This window comes from Balaenoptera physalus, assembly GCF_965194825.1.
Source record: "Balaenoptera physalus genome assembly, chromosome: 21".
NCBI classification, from domain to species: domain Eukaryota; kingdom Metazoa; phylum Chordata; class Mammalia; order Artiodactyla; family Balaenopteridae; genus Balaenoptera; species Balaenoptera physalus.
This window is the reverse complement of record NC_138902.1, coordinates 24,451,377-24,471,602: the sequence shown is the minus strand read 5'-3', so window position 1 is coordinate 24,471,602 and position 20,226 is coordinate 24,451,377. Positions and strand designations below refer to the sequence as shown.

Genomic DNA, 20,226 nt, shown 5'->3' with positions numbered 1-20,226 from the left:
TATGCATACTTGACAACTTTATTTTCCTTTGTATTCCCTAATATTGGTCAAAGATATTACTTAATGCAATTATCTTTTGAGACCAGGTCAATAAATAAAAGATATGAACCTTTACACGCAGAACACTCTTAAATTTAGTGCTTTCAGGCAGAATCAATCAACTGCGATTTGTACTTTCATTTTTATTCCAAGTAGTATATTAACTTAGAAAACAAAGTGCAGGTCATTTGACTTTATAAAGTGAAAGACTTTAGTCCTATACGATATTTTCATGTTAAATTAAAAGCCATTAGTTGGAGTTAGATCTCTCTGTTTTGCCTTTGAGAGAAAAGTAGAAAATGGCTCAATGTATGAGAAAAAAGGATATCTCTTTTTTATCAGGCGGTAGAAATTAAAACTGGCAATTTGAAAGAATAGTGAATCCGAATCATGCATCCACTCTGTGCCCTAGTGTTTGCTTGAAAGCCAAGAGTGTCATTCCTTTGTCTCTGTTCTAATTGAATGGTTGGAAAGATAGACAGGTTCCAATGCTTATTTGACAACAGAAGAAAGAGTTTTCCAAAGAGCTGCCTTTAAATTAAACATTATGTTTCTGGGTTGAAATCGGTATTTTCTGGTTTGTCTGTATTAGTTAGTCTTCTACATCCTTGTTCTTGTCTGTTAAATTGGGACATTGTGATGGGATCAGCTTTGGAATCAACCTTTCTATTACATAGGACTGTTGTTCCTCCAGGCTGTCCAAATGCTAAGAACATGGTAACACTCAACCAGCAGGATGGAGCTGCTTGGTCTGAACGGCACCTGAAGAAATGTGATGAGATCAGGTGCTGAGGAAAGTGAGGTGCAATCACTTCATTTTCTTCGGTGTGGCATTTCAAGTCTGTAGACTTGGGTAAATCACTCAACTCAATTTTCTAGTTGTTTTTTTTAATTAGTCCTCCTCCTCCTTTCCTCCCACCCCAGCGAGCCTGAGGAAATGCTTCAAAAGCACATCTGCATGGTTACTGTCTCTAGTTTTTTAAACTTACGGAGGATAAAGCTTTTAGAGATGTTAAAGATGAGTACCACTCTGGCCCCCACATTTCTGGGTGAAAACTGATTGCAGGTTTTGAAGTGTATTAATAATGAACTATGCCATCGTCAGAAAATAGCTGCTTGCTCTGAGCACCTTACTGACAGTCTTCTCCGTGACTTATTTTATTTCTCTGAGCTCTGACTTAAATGTTTCCTAATTTTGTTAAAGCAAAACTTCTTGAAAATATAATTGGTATAATAGAAATGTGAAGAAAGTCATAAAAGAGGACCGCTTTCCTTTTATGAAAGGAGTTTCAAAGAATTTGTGGATTTGTTTTTAAAGCCAATCACATTTAGCAAAACTTGAATGGGGCTCCAGAGCAAGGGGTATACAAGAGTTTTTTGTTTTCTTTTTTAAATTATACTCATGACTTTTCTTCAGGCTTGACATTGTTTCAAACAATAAAATATAAATTTGAACACGTAATTAATAAACCACAGATAACATTTTTCAGAGTACAGAAAAATATTCTCCACATACGTCTTAGTCAACTCAGGCTGCTGTAATAAAATATCATAAGCTGAGTGGCTTAAAAAATAGAAATTAATTTTTCTCACAGTTCTGGAAGCTGGAAGTCCAAGATCAAGGTGACAGCATGGTTGGGTTCTGGTTAGAGCATTCTTCCTGGTTTGCAGACAGCTGCCTTCTCAATGTGTCCTCACAAGGCAGAGAGAGAGTGAGCCCTGGTATCTCTGACTCTTCTTATAAGGTCACTAATCCTATAATGAGCGTCCCACCATCTCCGTCATCTAAATCTGATTTTCTCCCAAAGGCTCTGTCTGCAAATACCATTACACTGGGGGAGATAGCCACCACACATTTATTTTGAAGGGACAAAATTCAGTCCATAGCAATATGGTAAATTATTTTATTAAATATGGAATAAATGAAGTATACAATATTAACTTTCAATGCTGTAAAGATCTTGATACAGGGATATATAATTACATAGGATAGGTTTGTAGCTTTTTGATGATGTGGCTTTAATACAATGGTCAATCTCAGAGAATCTAGACATATCAATGACTCTGTGGTCCCTTAGCCTATTCCCCTTGAATATCAATTGCCAAATTGATAAAACCAGAAGTAGGATTCTAAGGTAATTGGATTGCAAACAGTGGAAGACTGTAGTCCCTGTTGAGTGAGTGAAACACAGGCCTTCTGTATTATTGATTGAAAGAGGATCCTGCAGTTTCAGTCCATTTCACTTCTTTTGTTCTCTTTCTCAGTGGACGTGTCAAACTTCCTTACTCTGTAGGATACATCATTTTATCACTGAAATAGAGTCTCAATCCTGATTTCACTGGCCTGATTAGATAACTCCAATTCTTTTAACCCTCCCATGCATGCTCACAGGTAGGCTGGAGATCACTTTTTGGCAAATTCAAAACTGTCCTCAGGAACACGTTTTGAATAGGCTTAAGTGTCAAGGTAAGTGCTCAGGTTGAAGCCCCAAAATTCTGACTTCAGGAGGGAAATTGCCAACCGAAGAGTAACTGTCAACTTTTATTTTTAAATGATTATAAATTCACAAATGGAGGCGCTCCAGGATCGTGACAAGTTGCGGCAGGGATAAGGGAGGATGTGGGCATCAGCTGCTTCTTCTAGATGCTAGAGAATGCAGCTGGACCTGGATCCAAAGCAGGCTCTCCATATCGAAAAGGCCCGGAGGATGATGCGTGGCTGGAGGACTGAGCTGAGTGCAGAAGGCCCGCGACCCTGTGCCTTTGGATTGGAGAATGTAACCCATTTACATGTAAGCTGTGTGGCTGACAGTATCTTGGTGCTCCGGCCAGGTGTCAGGCCTGAGCCTCTGAGGTGGGAGAGCCGAGCTCAGGACATTGGACCACCAGAGAACTCCCAGCCCCATGTAATATCAATTGGTGAGAGCTGTCCCAGAGATCTCTTTCTCAACGCTAAGACCCAGCTCCACTCAATGACCAGCAAGCTCCAGTGCTGGACATCCCACGACAAACAACTAGCAAGACAGGAACACAGCCCCATCCATTAGCAGAGAGGCTGCCTCAAATCATAATAAAGTCACAGGCACCCCAAAACACACCACCAGATACGGTCCTCCCCATCAGAAGGACAAGATCCAGCCTCATCCACCAGAACACAGGCAGCAGTCCCCTCCACCAGGAAGGCTACACAACCCACAGAACCAACCTTACCCACTGGGGACACACCAAAAACAACGAGAACTACAAACCTACAGACTGCAAAAAGGAGACCCCAAACACAGTAAGTTAAACAAAATGAGAAGACAGAGAAATACGCAGCAGATGAAGGAACAAAGTAAAAACCCACCAGACCAAACAAATGAAGAGGAAATAGGCAGTCTACCTGAAAAAGAATTCAGAGTAATGATAGTAAAGATGATACAAAATCTTGGAAATAGAATGAAGAAAATACAAGAAACCTTTAACAAGGACCTAGAAGAACTAAAGAGCAAACAAACAATGATGAACAACACAATAAATGAAATTAAAACTTCTCTAGAAAGAATCAATAGCAGAATAACTGAAGCAGAAGATAGGATAAATGAGCTGGAAGATAAAATAGTGGAAATAACTACCACAGAGCAGAATAAAGAAAAAAGAATGAAAAGAATTGAGGACAGTCTCAGAGACCTCTGGGACAACATTAAATGCACCAACATTAGAATTATAGGGGGTTCCAGAAGAAGAAGAGAAAAAGAAAGGGACTGAGAAAATATTTGAAGAAATTATAGTTGAAAACTTCCCTAACATGGGAAAGGATGTAGTCAATCAAGTCCAGGAAGCACAGAAAGTCCCATACAGGATAAATCCAAGGAGATACACGCCAAGACACATATTAATCAAACTATCAAAAATTAAATACGAAGAATAAAAATTAAAAGCAGCAAGGGAAAAAGCAACAAATAACATACAAGGGAATCCCCATAAGGTTAACAGCTAATCTTTCAGAAGAAACTCTGCAAACCAGAAGAGAGTGGCAGGATACATTTAAAGTGCTGAAAGGGAAAAACCTACAACCAAGATTACTCTACCCAGCAAGGATCTCATTCAGATTTGACAGAGAAATTAAAACCTTTACAGACAAGCAGAAACTAAAAGAATTCAGCACCACGAAACCAGCTTTACAACAAATGCTAAAGGAACTTCTCTAGGCTGGAAACACAAGAGAAGGAAAAGACCTACAACAGCAAACCCAAAACAATTAAGAAAATGGTAATAGGAACATACACATCAGTAATTACCTTAAATGTAAACGGATTAAATGCTCCAACCAAAAGACATAGACTGGCTGAATGGATACAAAAACAAGACCCGTATATATGCTGTCTACAAGAGACCCACTTCAGACCTAGGGGCACATACAGACTGAAAGTGAGGGGATGGAAAAAGATATCCCATGCAAATGGAAATCAAAAGAAAGCTGGAGTAACAATTCTCATATCAGACAAAATAGACTTTAAAATAAAGACTATTACAAGACACAAAGAAGGACACTACATAATGATCAAGGGATCAATCCAAGAAGAAGATATAACAATTGTAAATACTTATGCACCCAACATAGGATCACCTAAATACATAAGGCAAAGCTAACAACCTTTGGGGAATTCGACAGTAACACAATCATAGTAGGGGACTTTAACACCCCACTTTCACCAATGGACAGATCATCCAAAATGAAAATAAATAAGGAAACACAAGCTTTAAATGATACATTAAACCAGATGGACTTAATTGATAGTTATAGGACTTCCATCCAAAAACAACAGAATACACTTTCTTCTCAAGTGCTCATGGAACATTCTCCAGGAGAGATCATATCTTGCGTCACAAATCAAGTCTTGGTAAATTTAAGAAAATTGAAATCGTATCAAGTATCTTTTCCGACCACAACACTATGAGACTAGATATATATTACAGGAAAAAATCTGTAAAAAATACAAACACATGGAGGCTAAACAATACACTACTAAATAACCAAGAGATCACTGAAGAAATCAAAGAGGATATCAACACATACCTAGAAACAAATGACAATGAAAACACTACGACCCAAAACCTGTGGGATGCAGCAAAAGCAGTTCGAAGAGGGAAGTTTACAGCAATAAAATCCTACCTCAAGAAACAAGAAACATCTCAAATAAACAACCTCAGTTACACCTAAAACAATTAGAGGAAGAAGAATAAAAAACCCCCCAAATTTAGCAGAAGGAAAGAAATCATAAAAGTCAGATCAGAAATAAATAAATAAGGGCTTCCCTGGTGGCACAGTGGTTAAGAATCCACCTGCTAATGCAGGGGACATGGGTTCGAGCTCTGGTCCAGGATGATCCCACATGCCATGAAGCAGCTAAGCCTGAGCACCACAACTACTGAGCCTGCGCTCTACAGTTCGAATGCCACAACTACTGAAGGCCACATGCCTAGAGCCCATGCTCCACAGCAAGAGAAGCCACCACAATGAGAAGCCCAGACACTGCAATGAAGAATAGCCCAAGCTCGCCCCAACTAGAGAAAGCCCATGCACAGCAACGAAGACCCAATGCAGCCAAAAATAAATTAATTAATTAAAATTACTTTAAAAAAAAAGAAATAAATGAAAAAGAAATGAAGAAAACAATAGCAAAGATCAATAAAACTAAAAGCTGTTTCTTTGAGAAGATAAACAAAATTGATAAACCATTAGCCAGACTCATCAAGAAAAAAAGGGAGAAGATTCAAATCAACTGAACTAAAAATGAAAAAGGAAAAGTAACAACTGATACTGCAGAACTACAAACGATCATGAGAGATTACTGCAAGCATCTATATGCCAATAAAATGGACAATCTGGAAGAAATGGACAAATTCTTAGAAAAGCACAACCTTCCGAGACTGAACCAGGAAGAAATAGAAAATATGAACAGACCAATCACAAGCACTGAAATTGAAACGGTGATTAGAAATCTTCCAACAAACAAAAGCCCAGGACTAGATGGCTTCAAAGGCAAAATCAATCAAACATTTAGAGAAGAGCTAACACCTATCCTTCTCAAACTCTTCCAAAATATAGCAGAGGGAGGAACACTCCGAAACTCATTCTATGAGGCCACCATCACCCTGATAAGAAAAGCAGACAAAGATGCCACAAAAAAAACTACAGACCAATATCACTGATGAACATAGATGCAAAAATCATCAACAAAATTATAGCAAACAGAATCCAACAGCACATTAAAAGGATCATACACCATGATCAAGTGGGGTTTACCCCAGGAATGCAAGGATTCTTCAATTTACTCCAGTCAATCAATGTGATACACCACATTAACAAACTGAAGGATAAAAAGGTTAAAAACCATATGATCATCTCAATAGATGGAGAAAAAGCTTTCGAGAAAATTCAACACCCATTTATGATAAAAACCCTCCAGAAAGTAGGCATACATGGAACTTACCTCAACATAATAAAGGTCATATATGACAAACCCGCAGCCAGCATCGTTCTCAATGGTGAAAAACTGAAACCATTTCCACTAAGATCAAGAACAAGCCAAGGTTGCCCACTCTCAACACTATTATTCAACATAGTTTTGGAAGTCTTAGCCACAGCAATCAGAGAAGAAAAAGAAATAAAAGGACTCCAAGTCAGAAAAGAAGAAGTAAAACTGTCACTGCTTGCAGATGACATGAAACTATACATAGAGACTCCTAAAGATGCTACCAGAAAACTGCTAGAGCTAATCAGTGAATTTGGTAAAGTAGCAAGATACAAATTAATGCACAGGAATCTCTTGTATTCCTATATGCTAATTATGAAATATCTGAAAGAGAAATTAAGGAAACATTCCCGTTTACCACTGCAACAAAAATAATAAAATACCTAGGAATAAAACCCACGCACATATGGTCACCTTATCTTTGATAAAGGAGGCAAGAATATGCAATGGAGAAAAGACAGCCTCTTCAATTAGCGGTGCTGGGAAAACTGGACAGCTACATGTAAAAGAATGAAATTAGAACACTCCCTAACACCATACACAAAAATAAACTAAAAATGGATTCAAGACCTAAATGTAAGGCCAGACACTATAAAACTCTTAGAGAAAAACATAGGCAGAGCGCTCTGTGACGTACATCGCAGCAAGATCCTTTTTGACCCACCTCCTAGAGAAATGGAAATAAAAACAAAAATAAACAAATGGGACCTAATGAAACTTAAAAGCTTCTGCACAGCAAAGGAAACCATAAACAAGACGAAAAGACAACCCTCATAATGGGAGAAAATATTTACAAATGAAGCAACTGACAAAGGATTAATCTCCAAAATACACAAGCAGCTCATGCAGCTCAATATCAAAAAGACAAACAACCCAATCCAAAAATGGGCAGAAGACCTAAACAGACATTTCTCCAAAGAAGATGTACAGATTGCCAACAAACACATGAAAGGATGCTCAACATCACTAATCATTAAAGAAATGCAATTCAAAACTACAATGAGGTATCACCTCACACCAGTCAGAATGGCCATCATCAAAAAATCTACAAACAATAAATGCCAGAGAGGGTGTGGAGAAAAGGGAACCCTCTTGCACTGTTGGTGGGAATGTAAATTGATACAGCCACTATGGAGAACAGTATGAAGGTTACTTAAAAAACTAAAAATAGAATTACCATGTGACCCAGCAATCCCACTACTGGGCACATACCCTGAGAAAACCATAATTCAAAAAGAGTCATGTACCAAAATGTTCATTGCAGCTCTATTTACAATAGCCAGGACATGGAAGCAAACTAAGTGTACATCGACAGATGAATGGATGAAGAAGATGTGGCACATATGTACAATGCAATATTACTCAGCCATAAAAAGAAATGAAATTGAGTTATTTGTAGTGAGGTGGATGGACCTAGAGTCTGTCATACAGAGTGAAGTAAGTCGGAAAGAGAAAAACAAATACCGTATGCTAACACATATACATGGAATCTTAAAAAAAAAAAAAATGGTTCTGAAGAACCTAGGGGCAGGACAGGAATAAAGACGCAGACGTAGAGAATGGACTTGACACGGGGAGGGCAAAGGGTACGCTGGGATGAAGTGAGAGAGCGGCATGGACATATATACACTACCAAATGTAAAACAGATAGCTAGTGGGAAGCAGCGGGGATAGCACAGGGAGATCAGCTCTGTGCTTTTTGACCACCTAGAGGGGTGGGATAGGGTGGGTGGGATAGGGTGAGAGGGAGACGCAAGAGGGAGGGGATATGGAGATATACGTATACTATAGCTCATTCACTTTGTTATACAGCAGAAAGTAACACAACATTGTAAAGCAATTATACTTCAATAAAGATGTTAAAAAAGTAATGCTACCTAACCTCTTGTGAGTAGAAAACAAACGCAGATAAATCCAGCTCTGTTTGTTTCCCTATTGGCACGCAATGAATTACTTGGCAAGTGATAACATAAAATTCACAGGAGCATCTGGAACAATAAGAGGTTAAAAAAAAAAAACTCAGAAACAAAAGGATGAAGGGAGTTTGTTTCGGCATTAGCAAGTGCTTTCTTCCTAGCTGTTTCCCAACTGGTCTCTATCTATGAATGCCACACTATCCTGTTATTGGAGGATAGACTTTTTGAGACTTGCATTTTTCACCTCAATTTTTATAAAACGATTATTAGTAAAAGAGTGAAAACATATGTATTAAGGCAGGTTGCCAAATGAAGATTCCAAATTATGACTTTGTCCACAACTGCACAGACACTCAGAAAATGACAGGTTAAACTCTGATGTTTTATTTATTTTTTTTAATATTTTTTGATGTGAACCATTTTTGAAGCCTTTATTGTTTGTTAAAATATTGCTTCTATGTTATGTTTTGTTTTTTTGACCGCAAGGCATGGGGTATCGTTAGCTCCCCGAACAGGGATCAAACTCGCACCCCCTGCATTGGAAGAGCAGAATCTTAACCACTGGACCGCCAGGGAAGTCCCTCTGATATTTTAGAATCACTTAGCTATATTGAGATTAGAAGGAAAGTCTAACTAAACTGTGTTTAATAAGGTACCATGTTAGAAGTCCTAGTTGCGTTCAGATGCTGATTTGTATATATTGACTCTGTAGCTCAGGTCCATAAAGCCATTTATAGAATTAGCATCTTTTGAACACACAAGTTTTTTTTTAATTGAAAAAATGATTGTAGAAAGTTTCAGATACAAGCATACCTCATTTTATTGCTCTTTGCTTCATTGCACTTTGCAGATATTGTGTTTTTTACAAACTGAAGGTGTGTGACTACCCTGTATTAAGCAAATCTATGGGCACCATTTTTCCAACAGCATTTGCTCAGTTCATATCTTTGTGTCACATTTTGGTAATTCTTGCAATATTTTAAATCCTTCACCAGCAAAAAAAATTATGACTCACTGAAGGCTCAGTTGATGGTTAGCATTTATTTAGCAATAAAATATTTTAAATTAAGGTATGTACATTGTTTTTTTAGATGTAATGGTATTGCACACTTAACAGAGTGCAGTATAGTAAAAACATAACTTTTATATGCTCTGGGAAACCAAAACATTTGTGTAACTTGCTTTATTGCATTTATTTGCTTTCTTGCCATGGTTTGGAACCGAACCCACGATATCTCCAGGGTATGCCTGTAAATCCATAAACACATGTAGTATCTGAAGCCACTAAAGGCAGTTGGGTACCACCGCTTTTGGATAAATTTCTATGGATTTCTATTTTCCATAGAATGTGCTTTAGTGACAATGTATCAGAAGTACCAGGGGGAAAAGCATTAAGAAATAAAAGTGTTGCTAAGATGAGTACCTGTCCTTGTGCGTTCCGCTTGCAATGATCAGCATGGTGTGCCAGTTGGAAACACAATCTTCCTGCCTATGACTAACAGCAGTAGAAAGCCCGTCTTACTTTTCTCCAGAAACTAGTTTAAATAGGGGTGCAGAATCTAAAGAATAAAATAAGACAAAAAGGCAGGATTAAGGTATTCCTTTATTTTCCCAAAGAACCTGAGTTTATGGTACAACTAACAGTCCATTTTTAGATAAATGATTTCCACAGGGATCAGAAAAGCTTAAATTGCATGTGGATTAAGTAATGATAAAGTTTGTAAAGGAAAGGGCTATACAGAAAATAGGCCTGCATAAAAATGAATGTGACCTTAAAGAAGCAAAACTAGCACTAGCTATGCTATCTGTATTTAGGTAAAATGTCCAAACCTCAAAACAAAATACACTACTAGATTAAGTGTCTCAAAGCTTGCAAAGATAACTTAAATGTAGTATAAAGGTAATTCACGTAGAGATCTTGTCTTTTTAATTTTCCAAATCACATCATGAACTGATTTTTTATGAAATGCTTTGCAAGATAAAAAAAAAAGTATCGGTAGTTCATTTGTTATCAAGTTATTTCATATTTTTATGTTTCAGTTTCTGTTAGAATGTGCACAATGGAGTGATCAATCAATTCAAATGTAGCTGCCTTCTGATAAATCCATAAGAAAAGAATCTTATGATTGTGTTTGCTAAAGATATGCTGTTGGTAACACTTGTTCATTTAAGATTTTTTAAACGTCTCATGTGTGTATTGCTTCTTATTCCTTTAGTGGTTATTAAGGTAAAGGGCAATTTGACAACCTTAGTAATTATAGACCTTGGAATTACTTATTATTTTCTGAAAATATATATCCTAAGAGTGAATGATGAAAGCTCTGCTTGACCTTCTGATATTCTTTTCTGAAGGTGGAAATTTGAAAGAGGGATTATTTCTATATCTTTTTCCTAGATGTAGTTTCCATCAAGTATCATTCAATTTGAATTTTTTTTTCTTTTTTGTTTTCTCCACACACTTAAATTTCAGTTATTTTTTGCTTCATTAAAAGGGATAGAAGGAATTAACAAAAGAAGAGCTTTTTTCCCCCTAAAAATCAGAGATAAATGCTAGAAAAATACAAGCTACTTGAAGCTTATAAAATATGAGCAAGAAGCGTCTCTGCATAATTTCAAATCTTGATATATTTAAGTTTAATTTTCTTTATTAGTGATAAAACATTTTATTTTTGAATATATTTCATCTTGAGGAAAATAGCTTTATTCTAATGTATTTTCAATCTGATCCTCAGGTATCTTTCCCATGATGTCTTTTTATCTTCTGAAAACCTTAAAAAGTTGGAAAGAGGACATGATTTGGCATGTGAGAGTAAATGCCTTGAGATATTTTTTAAATTATGAAAAATGCTGACTGAAAAGTAAAAACAGATTTTGAAATAATTTATTTTCAGAAATATTGGCAGCTTATTCTCTACTTTCAAATGAACAACATGGTAGGGGTTTGTTTCTGTTTTAGAGAGACAATTTAACAATACTGCTTCCCTGTTTTACTAGAAAAATTAACATTGAATAGGCTCATAATAACAGTTTTAATAAATTCAGATTATCACCTCAGGATATTAATAACCTGATTTGTTTTGAAGTATTAAACAAAGAAATATACTGGGAAACATAAACTTAGCAAGTTTTACATATCAATCATAAAATACTGCAGCATAATTTTTAATTTATTCATGCTTTTATTAATTTTTTCATTCCCATTCTTTCTTTCATTTACTGATCCTTAACTGTATATCAGAATTCAAGATCAGTACTAAGCATACAAAATTTATTAAGACAAAGTCCTTGAGTTCAAGGAACTCATAAATTACTGGGTAGAAGTTTAACGTGAATTGCAAAGCAGGATAACTGCCATGTATAGTAATTTTCACAAGGAGCTGGGGAAACTGAGCAGAAAGAGGAAGAGCAGGAAGGACACAGAAAATGTTTCAAAGAGAAAATCATTTAGAATCAGATCCTGAAAATGAGTAGAGATGACCATTAAAGGGGCAAGAGAGGTATGTCGGGAAGAAGTAGTACTCTTAACAGTTTATAAACATTTCAAAATCTGCAAAAGTTTTATTGTCACTGGAGTATAAAATGCAGAAAACTGCTAACAGGTAAGTCCTACTAAGGAATTCGGGTTTGACTTCCACCGACTTTTGGATTCTGGAAGCATTTTAAGTGAGAATTACACCGTCAGCTTTGAGTGTCAGAACATTAGTTGGCTGTGGTATCGAGGAATAACTGGGAGAAAATGTAAGTGATACTGAAGTTGTAAAAAGAAATAAACTAATAGGGAAATTGAGCAAGAAAGGGCATCTCAGTATATTTCCCCATTTCTGACTTGAGTTTTTAGGGCATGATTGTACCATTAATCAAACTAGGAGGGTTAAAAAGAGGGAAAAAAGCTTTCAAGAAGAAAGTCCTTGAAATATTGGTCCTTACCAATATTTATTAATTACCTCACATATGTAAGATACCATGTTGCTCACAAGAATACAATGGGATATAAGGAACGTCTTTGATATATATATATTTTTTAGCCTAGAGGGGGAGTAATATATAATTTAGCATGTAAAATTTCAGAATAGATGTGGTAGCTTCCCAATGAGTGCTATAGGTAGTAAACCCCAAATATAGTCAGAGAATGAACAGATTGTATTTACCTTAACAGGTGGGAAAATTAGTAAGTAGATTTATAGATGAGTAGAGGAAAATAAGTCTGAATGAATGGATTTTGCATTCAAGCAGAAGTCTTGAATGGTGGGCAAAAGCATTATACAAGAAAATAATTACAGGTTTTTGTACAGGTGAGATATCAAGAGGTTTGGTAAGATTAACATAGCAATGTATAGGTGGTATTTTGTGCAGTTAGCTGGAAGCAGGAACACCATTTAGACTATTAAAATAACACAAGTAAGAGATGTATGTTGAAATGGGTTGACATTTCTCCTTTTAAAGGGTAATGATGCTTTCAGGATTCAGAGGAACTCATTTTAACGGAGTAAAAGATATGATAGTTAATAATTTACTTTTGCCAGTAGGATTATTCCATCCCTTCCCCCAAATATTCTGTCGATTTGCAGGGGCAAACTTACTTCCACTTGTATTTAAGGAGAAATGAGAAGAGGTATACAGGTTTTGACATGTCAGAAAAAGTTATGTAACTTGTGACAGTTAGAAATTGAAGGTACCTTAGAGATCATGTTATTTAGAGCTTAATTTTACAAATAGCAACGGGGGGGGGCGGCTTTAAATACTTGTCAAAGATCAAAGAATGAATTAGAGGCAGATTTGGGAATAAAATGAAACTGTTCCCTGTCCAATCTTTTACTCTACCAATTTAGATCTGAGGGGAAAGAGATGCAAATAAAGAAAAAAGAAAGCAAAGTGTGAAGACTTCCAAAGAATTTGAAATATTCAGTAGCATAAGTTTAAATTTGAAGATAATGAATAAATAAGAATCCTTCTGGCCCTTAAGATCTAGATGAACTTACCCTGGACCTCATCCCTATTCTAGTGCAGGAGTTTAAAATGCTGCCTACATTCCCATTAATTGTCAGGGGAAGAGGGCAGGCGGACAGATACTCATGCTCTCTTAACGTCCCTTGCCTCGTGCCTCCTATTATTTCTTCCGTCCCATATAGAGCTGGGTGTGACATTCATTCCCTTCTTTGTCCCTCTCCAAAAAAAAGCTCAAAGAATACAAAGATCATGGTAGATTTTATTGAAAAACTGAAAGCACTAGGAGATCTCATTGGCAAACATTGAGACAAATAACAATAGAATTTAACTCAACAATATTTCTACTCCTCTTTAGCTTCTTTTCGCACAGAGTGCCCCAGTCTTTCTTCATTCCTTTGTTCCCAATCCACCTGACTTTTCTCTTTTTTACCTTTCCTTCTGGTCCTCCAGAACAGCAAGCACTCTGCGCCAGACCTTAGCCTCATCCGTCGCAGCCTTTCGAGCAGCACATAGAGGCCCTAGTGAGGACTGCTCTCCTTCTAGGCAGCTTTCCGCTGCTGTGTTCTTCATCTTACTTCCAAACCAAAGAAAACATTTATTTATTCAACAACTTCAGAGACACATACTAATGAATGTCTATATTATACTAGATAAAAGTGCTAGGAAGTGGAACTACAGGAGTGAAAAAGGCTCCTGATCTCAAATAGAATAATAATTAAAAAGAAAATATTGTAAAGTGTCTTTCAATTTAACTAACCAAGTAATTTGTATGCATTTAATAGCACAGGATCAAACTTGAAGATAATGAATAAACAGGAATATTTTTGCCCCTGAAATCTACATGCATTCACCCTAGACTTCAGCCCTATTCCAGTATAGCAATTTAAAATGCTGTCTGCTGTTGATTAATTTTTTGATTATTTCAGTCTCCTAACAATCCCATGGATTAGATAAGAGAGGTGGTATGGTGGACATTACTCAGATTCCTCTACCTTAAGTTTTTAGGTTGGAATTCTTACCAATTCATGACTACAATTTCACTTTGAGAAGAGAAATATTCTAAGGAATGATGCCCTGTACTACACTTTCTTTAACTTTTCCTTTGATTTTTGAATGGAAACTAAAACCCTGGTAGAGTTAATGACTGTTTTACCTACTCCAATTATTCAAATGATGCATTTCTATTATATCCTGCACAAAGAATTAGTAAGTGTAAAACATGAAAAAAATCATCATCCATCCACTTTAGTTACTAAAGGGTCTACTATGCATTTTTGTTTTCATGTTTCCTCAATTTTTTAAATATTATGATGAAGTTCAATTAAAAGTAGGATCATGCTGGACATTTTTTTAGAAGAAACTTCGTTCTCAGAGCTTATTTGAGCATTGATTGATCTTATCTGGTACCTAAGCGGCCGCATTAGAGAATTCCTTGATTTAGTGAAGAGAGTTTTGATTAATAAAAAGCATTTAATATTTAACATTCAAGAATATCTTTTCAGTGTCTAAATTTCAGATTTCAAAATTCAACATGAGACTATGTTACTTGAAGCTATGACATTTTGGGAACAGAGATTTCACATATTAATGAGTAGACCCATGCTGGGACATTAACTCTACAGATACAACGTGTACATCTTCTGTGGCTGACTTTCATAAAGGAAATTGATAGAGAGAGGGAATTAAGGAATACTGAATTCTTACAGTGAACCAGGTATCCCATTTAATTAAAACCTAACCCAAGGGCTTCCCTGGTGGCGCAGTGGTTGAGAATCTGCCTGCCAATGCAGGGGACACGGGTTCGAGCCTTGGTCTGGGAAGATCCCACATGCCACGGAGCAACTGGGCCCGTGAGCCACAATTATTGAGCCTGGGCGTCTGGAGCCTGTGCTCTGCAACAAGAGAGGCCGTGATAGTGAGAGGCCCGTGCACCACGATGAAGAGTGGCCCCCGCTTGCCACAACTAGAGAAAGCCCTCGCACAGAAACGAAGACCCAACACAGCCATAAATAAATAAAAATTAAAAAAAAAAAAAAAGAGCAGTGGCAGATTTGGCCTAAGAATTAAAAAAAAAAAAAAAAAAAAACCTAACCCAAACTGCAAGGTTGGCATTACTAGACGTATTTGTATCAATGGAAATTGAAGTTTGGAGAGATTAAAAAGCTTGCTCAACGTCACTTAGATGGAATGAAGGAGGTGGCATTGCTTCCCAAAATGGCTCATTTCAAAGTTCATAGTGTGTCCATAAGAAAACCTGAACTCCAATTTTCTAGCCTCATCGATAAGGTATTTAATTTCTCTGATTAGAGCATCCTCATTTTTCAAGTGTAAACAATCTATCATCTCCGTATATTAAAAATGTTGGTGAGAAAAATTGAGATAATTTATATAAAACTAATATTTCAAAGCATAGAAGTATTTTTGCCTTGCTTGTATATATATTACTGATCACAGGTTCTTCTACACAAACCCAATAACCCCATAAAATAGTATCTGAAATTAACCACAGTGGAAATCATGAAGCTGGTGGCTGGAGAGACGCTATATTTCACAGAACTTTTTTCAGTTACTATGAAGTTGAGGACCTGGGAATACCAGGAATTTTTGGTTTCCTTTTCTTGTCCTGCCTTCTGAAGCAAATGCCTTCCCAAAGGATATATGGAGGCCAATGGGTTGATAATGAGTAGCTTAGAGTATAGCATTTAGAGTATAGATAGCCATACTAGGAGGGATACATAAATTTATTTTTAATGATGTTTTTAATTGGGCGAGATTATTTTATGTTAGGCATTTGTAAAGAGTAGCTTATGGCTAAAACTGTTTTTAAGTATAAAGTAGGACCACAGTTCTTATATACTCTTTCTTCTTTCTAACAAAAAATATGCTATTCTTATTCTTTTGTTTAAAGGCTAGAAATTATCCTATGAATGAGATCCAGTATTTTTTGACCATGAGGTTTGCCTGCATCATTTTTCCTGACCATGACAAGAGTTAACAGTCTATGTTTTCTCTATATCTTATAACATCGTCATCACTTTAAATTACCTGAAATATCCTTTAACGTCTATACAATCAAGCAAAACTGACATTGTGCCCTTTTGAACAGTCCTTTTCAAAAGCAATAAACAATAAATATTTATTTAGTCAACAAGTTTAAATATACATATTAATAAATGTCTATGTTATGTTCCTTTTTCTCCTTTTTCTGTCCCTCTTCCTTTCTGGTTTCCATGATTTCTATAACTTAAGATGTGAGAATTCATCACCCATTTTTTTTTTTCCTGAAGTGAGGATAAAGCAGATCTTTACCTTTTGTTCCAAATAAATGTTGACTAATGGTTAGATTTATCAGGTAAAATATATGATGCCCAGTTAATTTTGAATTTCAGACAAACAACAAATGATTTTTAGTGTAAGTATATCCTCTGCAAGTATTGCATACTTATACTAAAATATGATTTTATGTTTAACTGAACTTCAAAATTAATTGTGTCCAATACTTTTAATTGCTAAGTCTGGCAACCCTACCAATAGTCTGATGTTTGTAAAATTTTCCCATTCATGGGAAATATATATTTATATATTTTTTTATTTTTTATGCTGTGAGAGTTTGTTTCTGGCTCATATGGCTTTTATTTTGCCTCACTGATTTCCTTTTAAGATTATCATTGTTGCTTATTAATTGTTGCCCTTTTGGCTCATTTTGGAACAAAAAGTGAGAGGATGAGATTAATTTTCTCATTATCTGGAAGTCTGTAGCTAGTTAATTATTTATGATATTTTATGCAGTTTTCAATGTAGCCCCTTAGGTGGTATTATTATACATTTATTTCTTCAAGTATCTTTTTTTTAATCATCAATAGTTTTCTATATTGATATTTAGAATCAACACCTTTATCAGTCTTTCATCCTCATTGTAAAATTAAACTTTTGATAACATTCTACTTTCACTTTCATTGATATATTCTGTACTAAGTTATTATACTATATGTGCCATTCTGTGTTTTAAAATAAATATTGCTACTGTTCTTTAATTATATTTCTGGCATCTTGTCTGGGAAGTTTTCAAAATTATAAAATAGTAGAAATTAACTTGTGAACTTTGCCCATGGATAGCTAGCCCATTTGGAAATTATATCTTATTTTAAAATGCCAAAGGGGTCTCTCCTTGAGACTTAGAAATTTGTGCCTTAGAATGTTGTTTCAAATGCCAGCCCCTCCACAGTCACAAAATCAGAGTTTTATCTAAAACTGTTACTTTACTTTCAAAGACCTATTTCTAAGAATTGTTCACTCACAGAAATAAAATATTTAAAAAACTACTGAAAGAGCAAACTCCTTAAAGAAATAATTGCTCTGAATTTGTGAAAACAGTTAAATAAATAAACAGTATATGCCTTACATATCCTCTCTAGGAAAAAACAAAACAAACAAACAAACAAAAAAAACCACCAGCAACTAATAAAATCCAGTAAGAGGTCAACAAATGTGGATAGCTTTTAGCTTATAAACTGAAATCTGCAATCTAAGGAATTTACTGGAGCAGAACCTTGTACATTTACCCTTAGAACCATAATATAGATGTTACAGACTGAAAAAAACCTCTTCCTCTGTGATTCAAGATCAAGATCTGCACTGCTGTTTTCTGTAGAGGAGTCCTCTGGTGATTCTAGCATATTTCCCTATATATACACTTACTTTTAAGGAATTTAAATGTTAGCTCTAACTTCCTGGTGGCAATTTTTTCATTGCTTATTGAATCAATATATTTTATATTGTTCTTCATGATAAGTAGAAGAAGCTTCACGTTGTAGGTGTAAAATTTGTATTTTTTATTTGCATTGTACTGTTGAGCTAGTGTTGGGGCCATTGATGGAGCAGCCATGACATTCTTACACCGAGATGTTTGAAGATGATTAAACTGAAAGAAAATAAAGTTTATTCTGAAGGGAATGATCTCATTTATGTAAAATTACAAAAGAAAAAAAAAAGAAGGCTGTTTTTTCATCATCTTTAACGAGTGTTTTTGCATTTGATTTTTGGAAGGAAAATCATTTTATTTTGCTCAGTTAAATTAGGAAAAGCTCTGTCAACCTGGAAAATCAAATGGAGTCGATAAATGAAAGTTTAGATAGAGTATCATTCAACTACCTGAGCACATGACCTCTTCAGATAACTATGATCCCACGTGAAGTCAACCCTAAGGAACTCAAGCCGTTCATGGTTTTAGATTGAGCCTTAATTCCAGACAGGTCAAAGTAAGGTACCCTGTTCTCTGTAGTTCGATGGTCCCTCTAACTAAAGGCTAGTGCTGCTTGTGGGTGAATTGCTAAATGCCCGATGGACCTATGTCTTGAAACAATTAATACTATACTACATCAGAGCTCACTCTCCACATTTTCATTCAGACTTTGCTGCTTGTAGAAAGAACTGAATATTGTGACCTATCCCTCCCTCAAATTCACTTACCTGGAAATAAAGAAAAGGGAAGGAAATGGATCTTGTTCTATGATCACAAGGTGAAAATTCTCACTCAGTCTGAACTTTTATAAATAAGATCATCTTAAAAAGGGTCAACACAGTGGAACTTAGATTTACCCTCCTTGGCCCTTCACTACCTTAAACTCCTTTTCCAATTTTTCTCTTTTATTTTCTGTACTCCTATTTTCAATTGTCCCATTTTTAGAAGAATATTTGGTGCATAACAGTAGTAATGAAAACCAGTGTGTCTGTCCACTTGCTTATACTGACTCCTGGATTCACGTTATCCTCAGGCACTGAAGGAGCAGTGTTCGGGCACTCTGTCGAAACACCTCACATCAGAGCAGAACCTTCCCAAGACCTCAGGTAAGTCCTGGCATTTATACCTGTGTCATTGTTTCCACCACTGATGATGGTCCTTGATATATAAAGAACTAAAGCAGAAAACGTGCTACGTATCTGTATAAAGAATTGACATTCCCTGCCTACATGGTAAATAGATAATTGGATATTTCATTGAGGGCAAGAAAATGTGAGTTATTATTCTGTCCTTCTGTATATTTTTCCTTTACAAACATACAATGGATATAAAATAAACATATCGGACAGGAGGAGTGTGGAAAAAGAAAAGAAAAGGCAGTTATGAGGATGTTGAGGGGAGGACTAATACAAATAGGGATTTCAGAAAATCTGATATAGATAATGAAATCTATGGCACGCATAGGCATAAAGAAAGGGGAGGCAGAGAGTGAGAGAAAGTTATAAATAGCCAGGGAGGCTTAAGTAGAGGGAAATCAGAAACAAATGTAAACAGTGATCAGTAAAAGGCAGAACTTAATTGCCCTGTGATACACTCCTCAATCTAATATTTCCAGTGGAATAAGCTCCATCTGTCAGTTTGAGAGGACAAAATTATAAGGTATTCGCCCCAGAATAATCGTGGCAATCACTGATAAAACTTGAAATACTAAAATCTATTAACTTATCTATTGTTCTTAATTCAATAAATATATATTTAATATATACTTTATATATTTTGTATAAAATTATACCTAACTTGTGTTAATCATCTTGTGATATATACATTTATCAAAATCATTATGTTGTATACCTTAAACCAATACAATGTTATATGCCAATAAAAAAAGATGTTTTCTCTAATTAATTTCAAATAGGTATCTTTTTTTTAACATCTTTATTGGAGTATAATTGCTTTACAATGGTGTGTTAGTTTCTGTTTTATAACAAAGTGAGTCAGCTATACATATACATATATCCCCATATCTCTTCCCTTTTGCGTCTCCCTCCCTCCCACCCTCCCTCTC

At 35.8% G+C, this 20,226-nt stretch overlaps 1 protein-coding gene across 2 annotated transcripts in view; it reads left to right on the top strand.

The window, feature by feature from the left end:
- The window catches only part of SGCZ (sarcoglycan zeta), a 921,176-nt gene that overhangs the window by 868,739 nt on the left and 32,211 nt on the right, over window positions 1-20,226 (top strand). For both annotated transcript variants that reach the window (XM_082444679.1, XM_082444678.1), the window contains one exon: window positions 19,195-19,267. In XM_082444679.1, coding sequence (XP_082300805.1) covers window positions 19,195-19,267 — 73 coding nt within the window. The remainder of the gene's footprint in view (window positions 1-19,194; window positions 19,268-20,226) is intronic.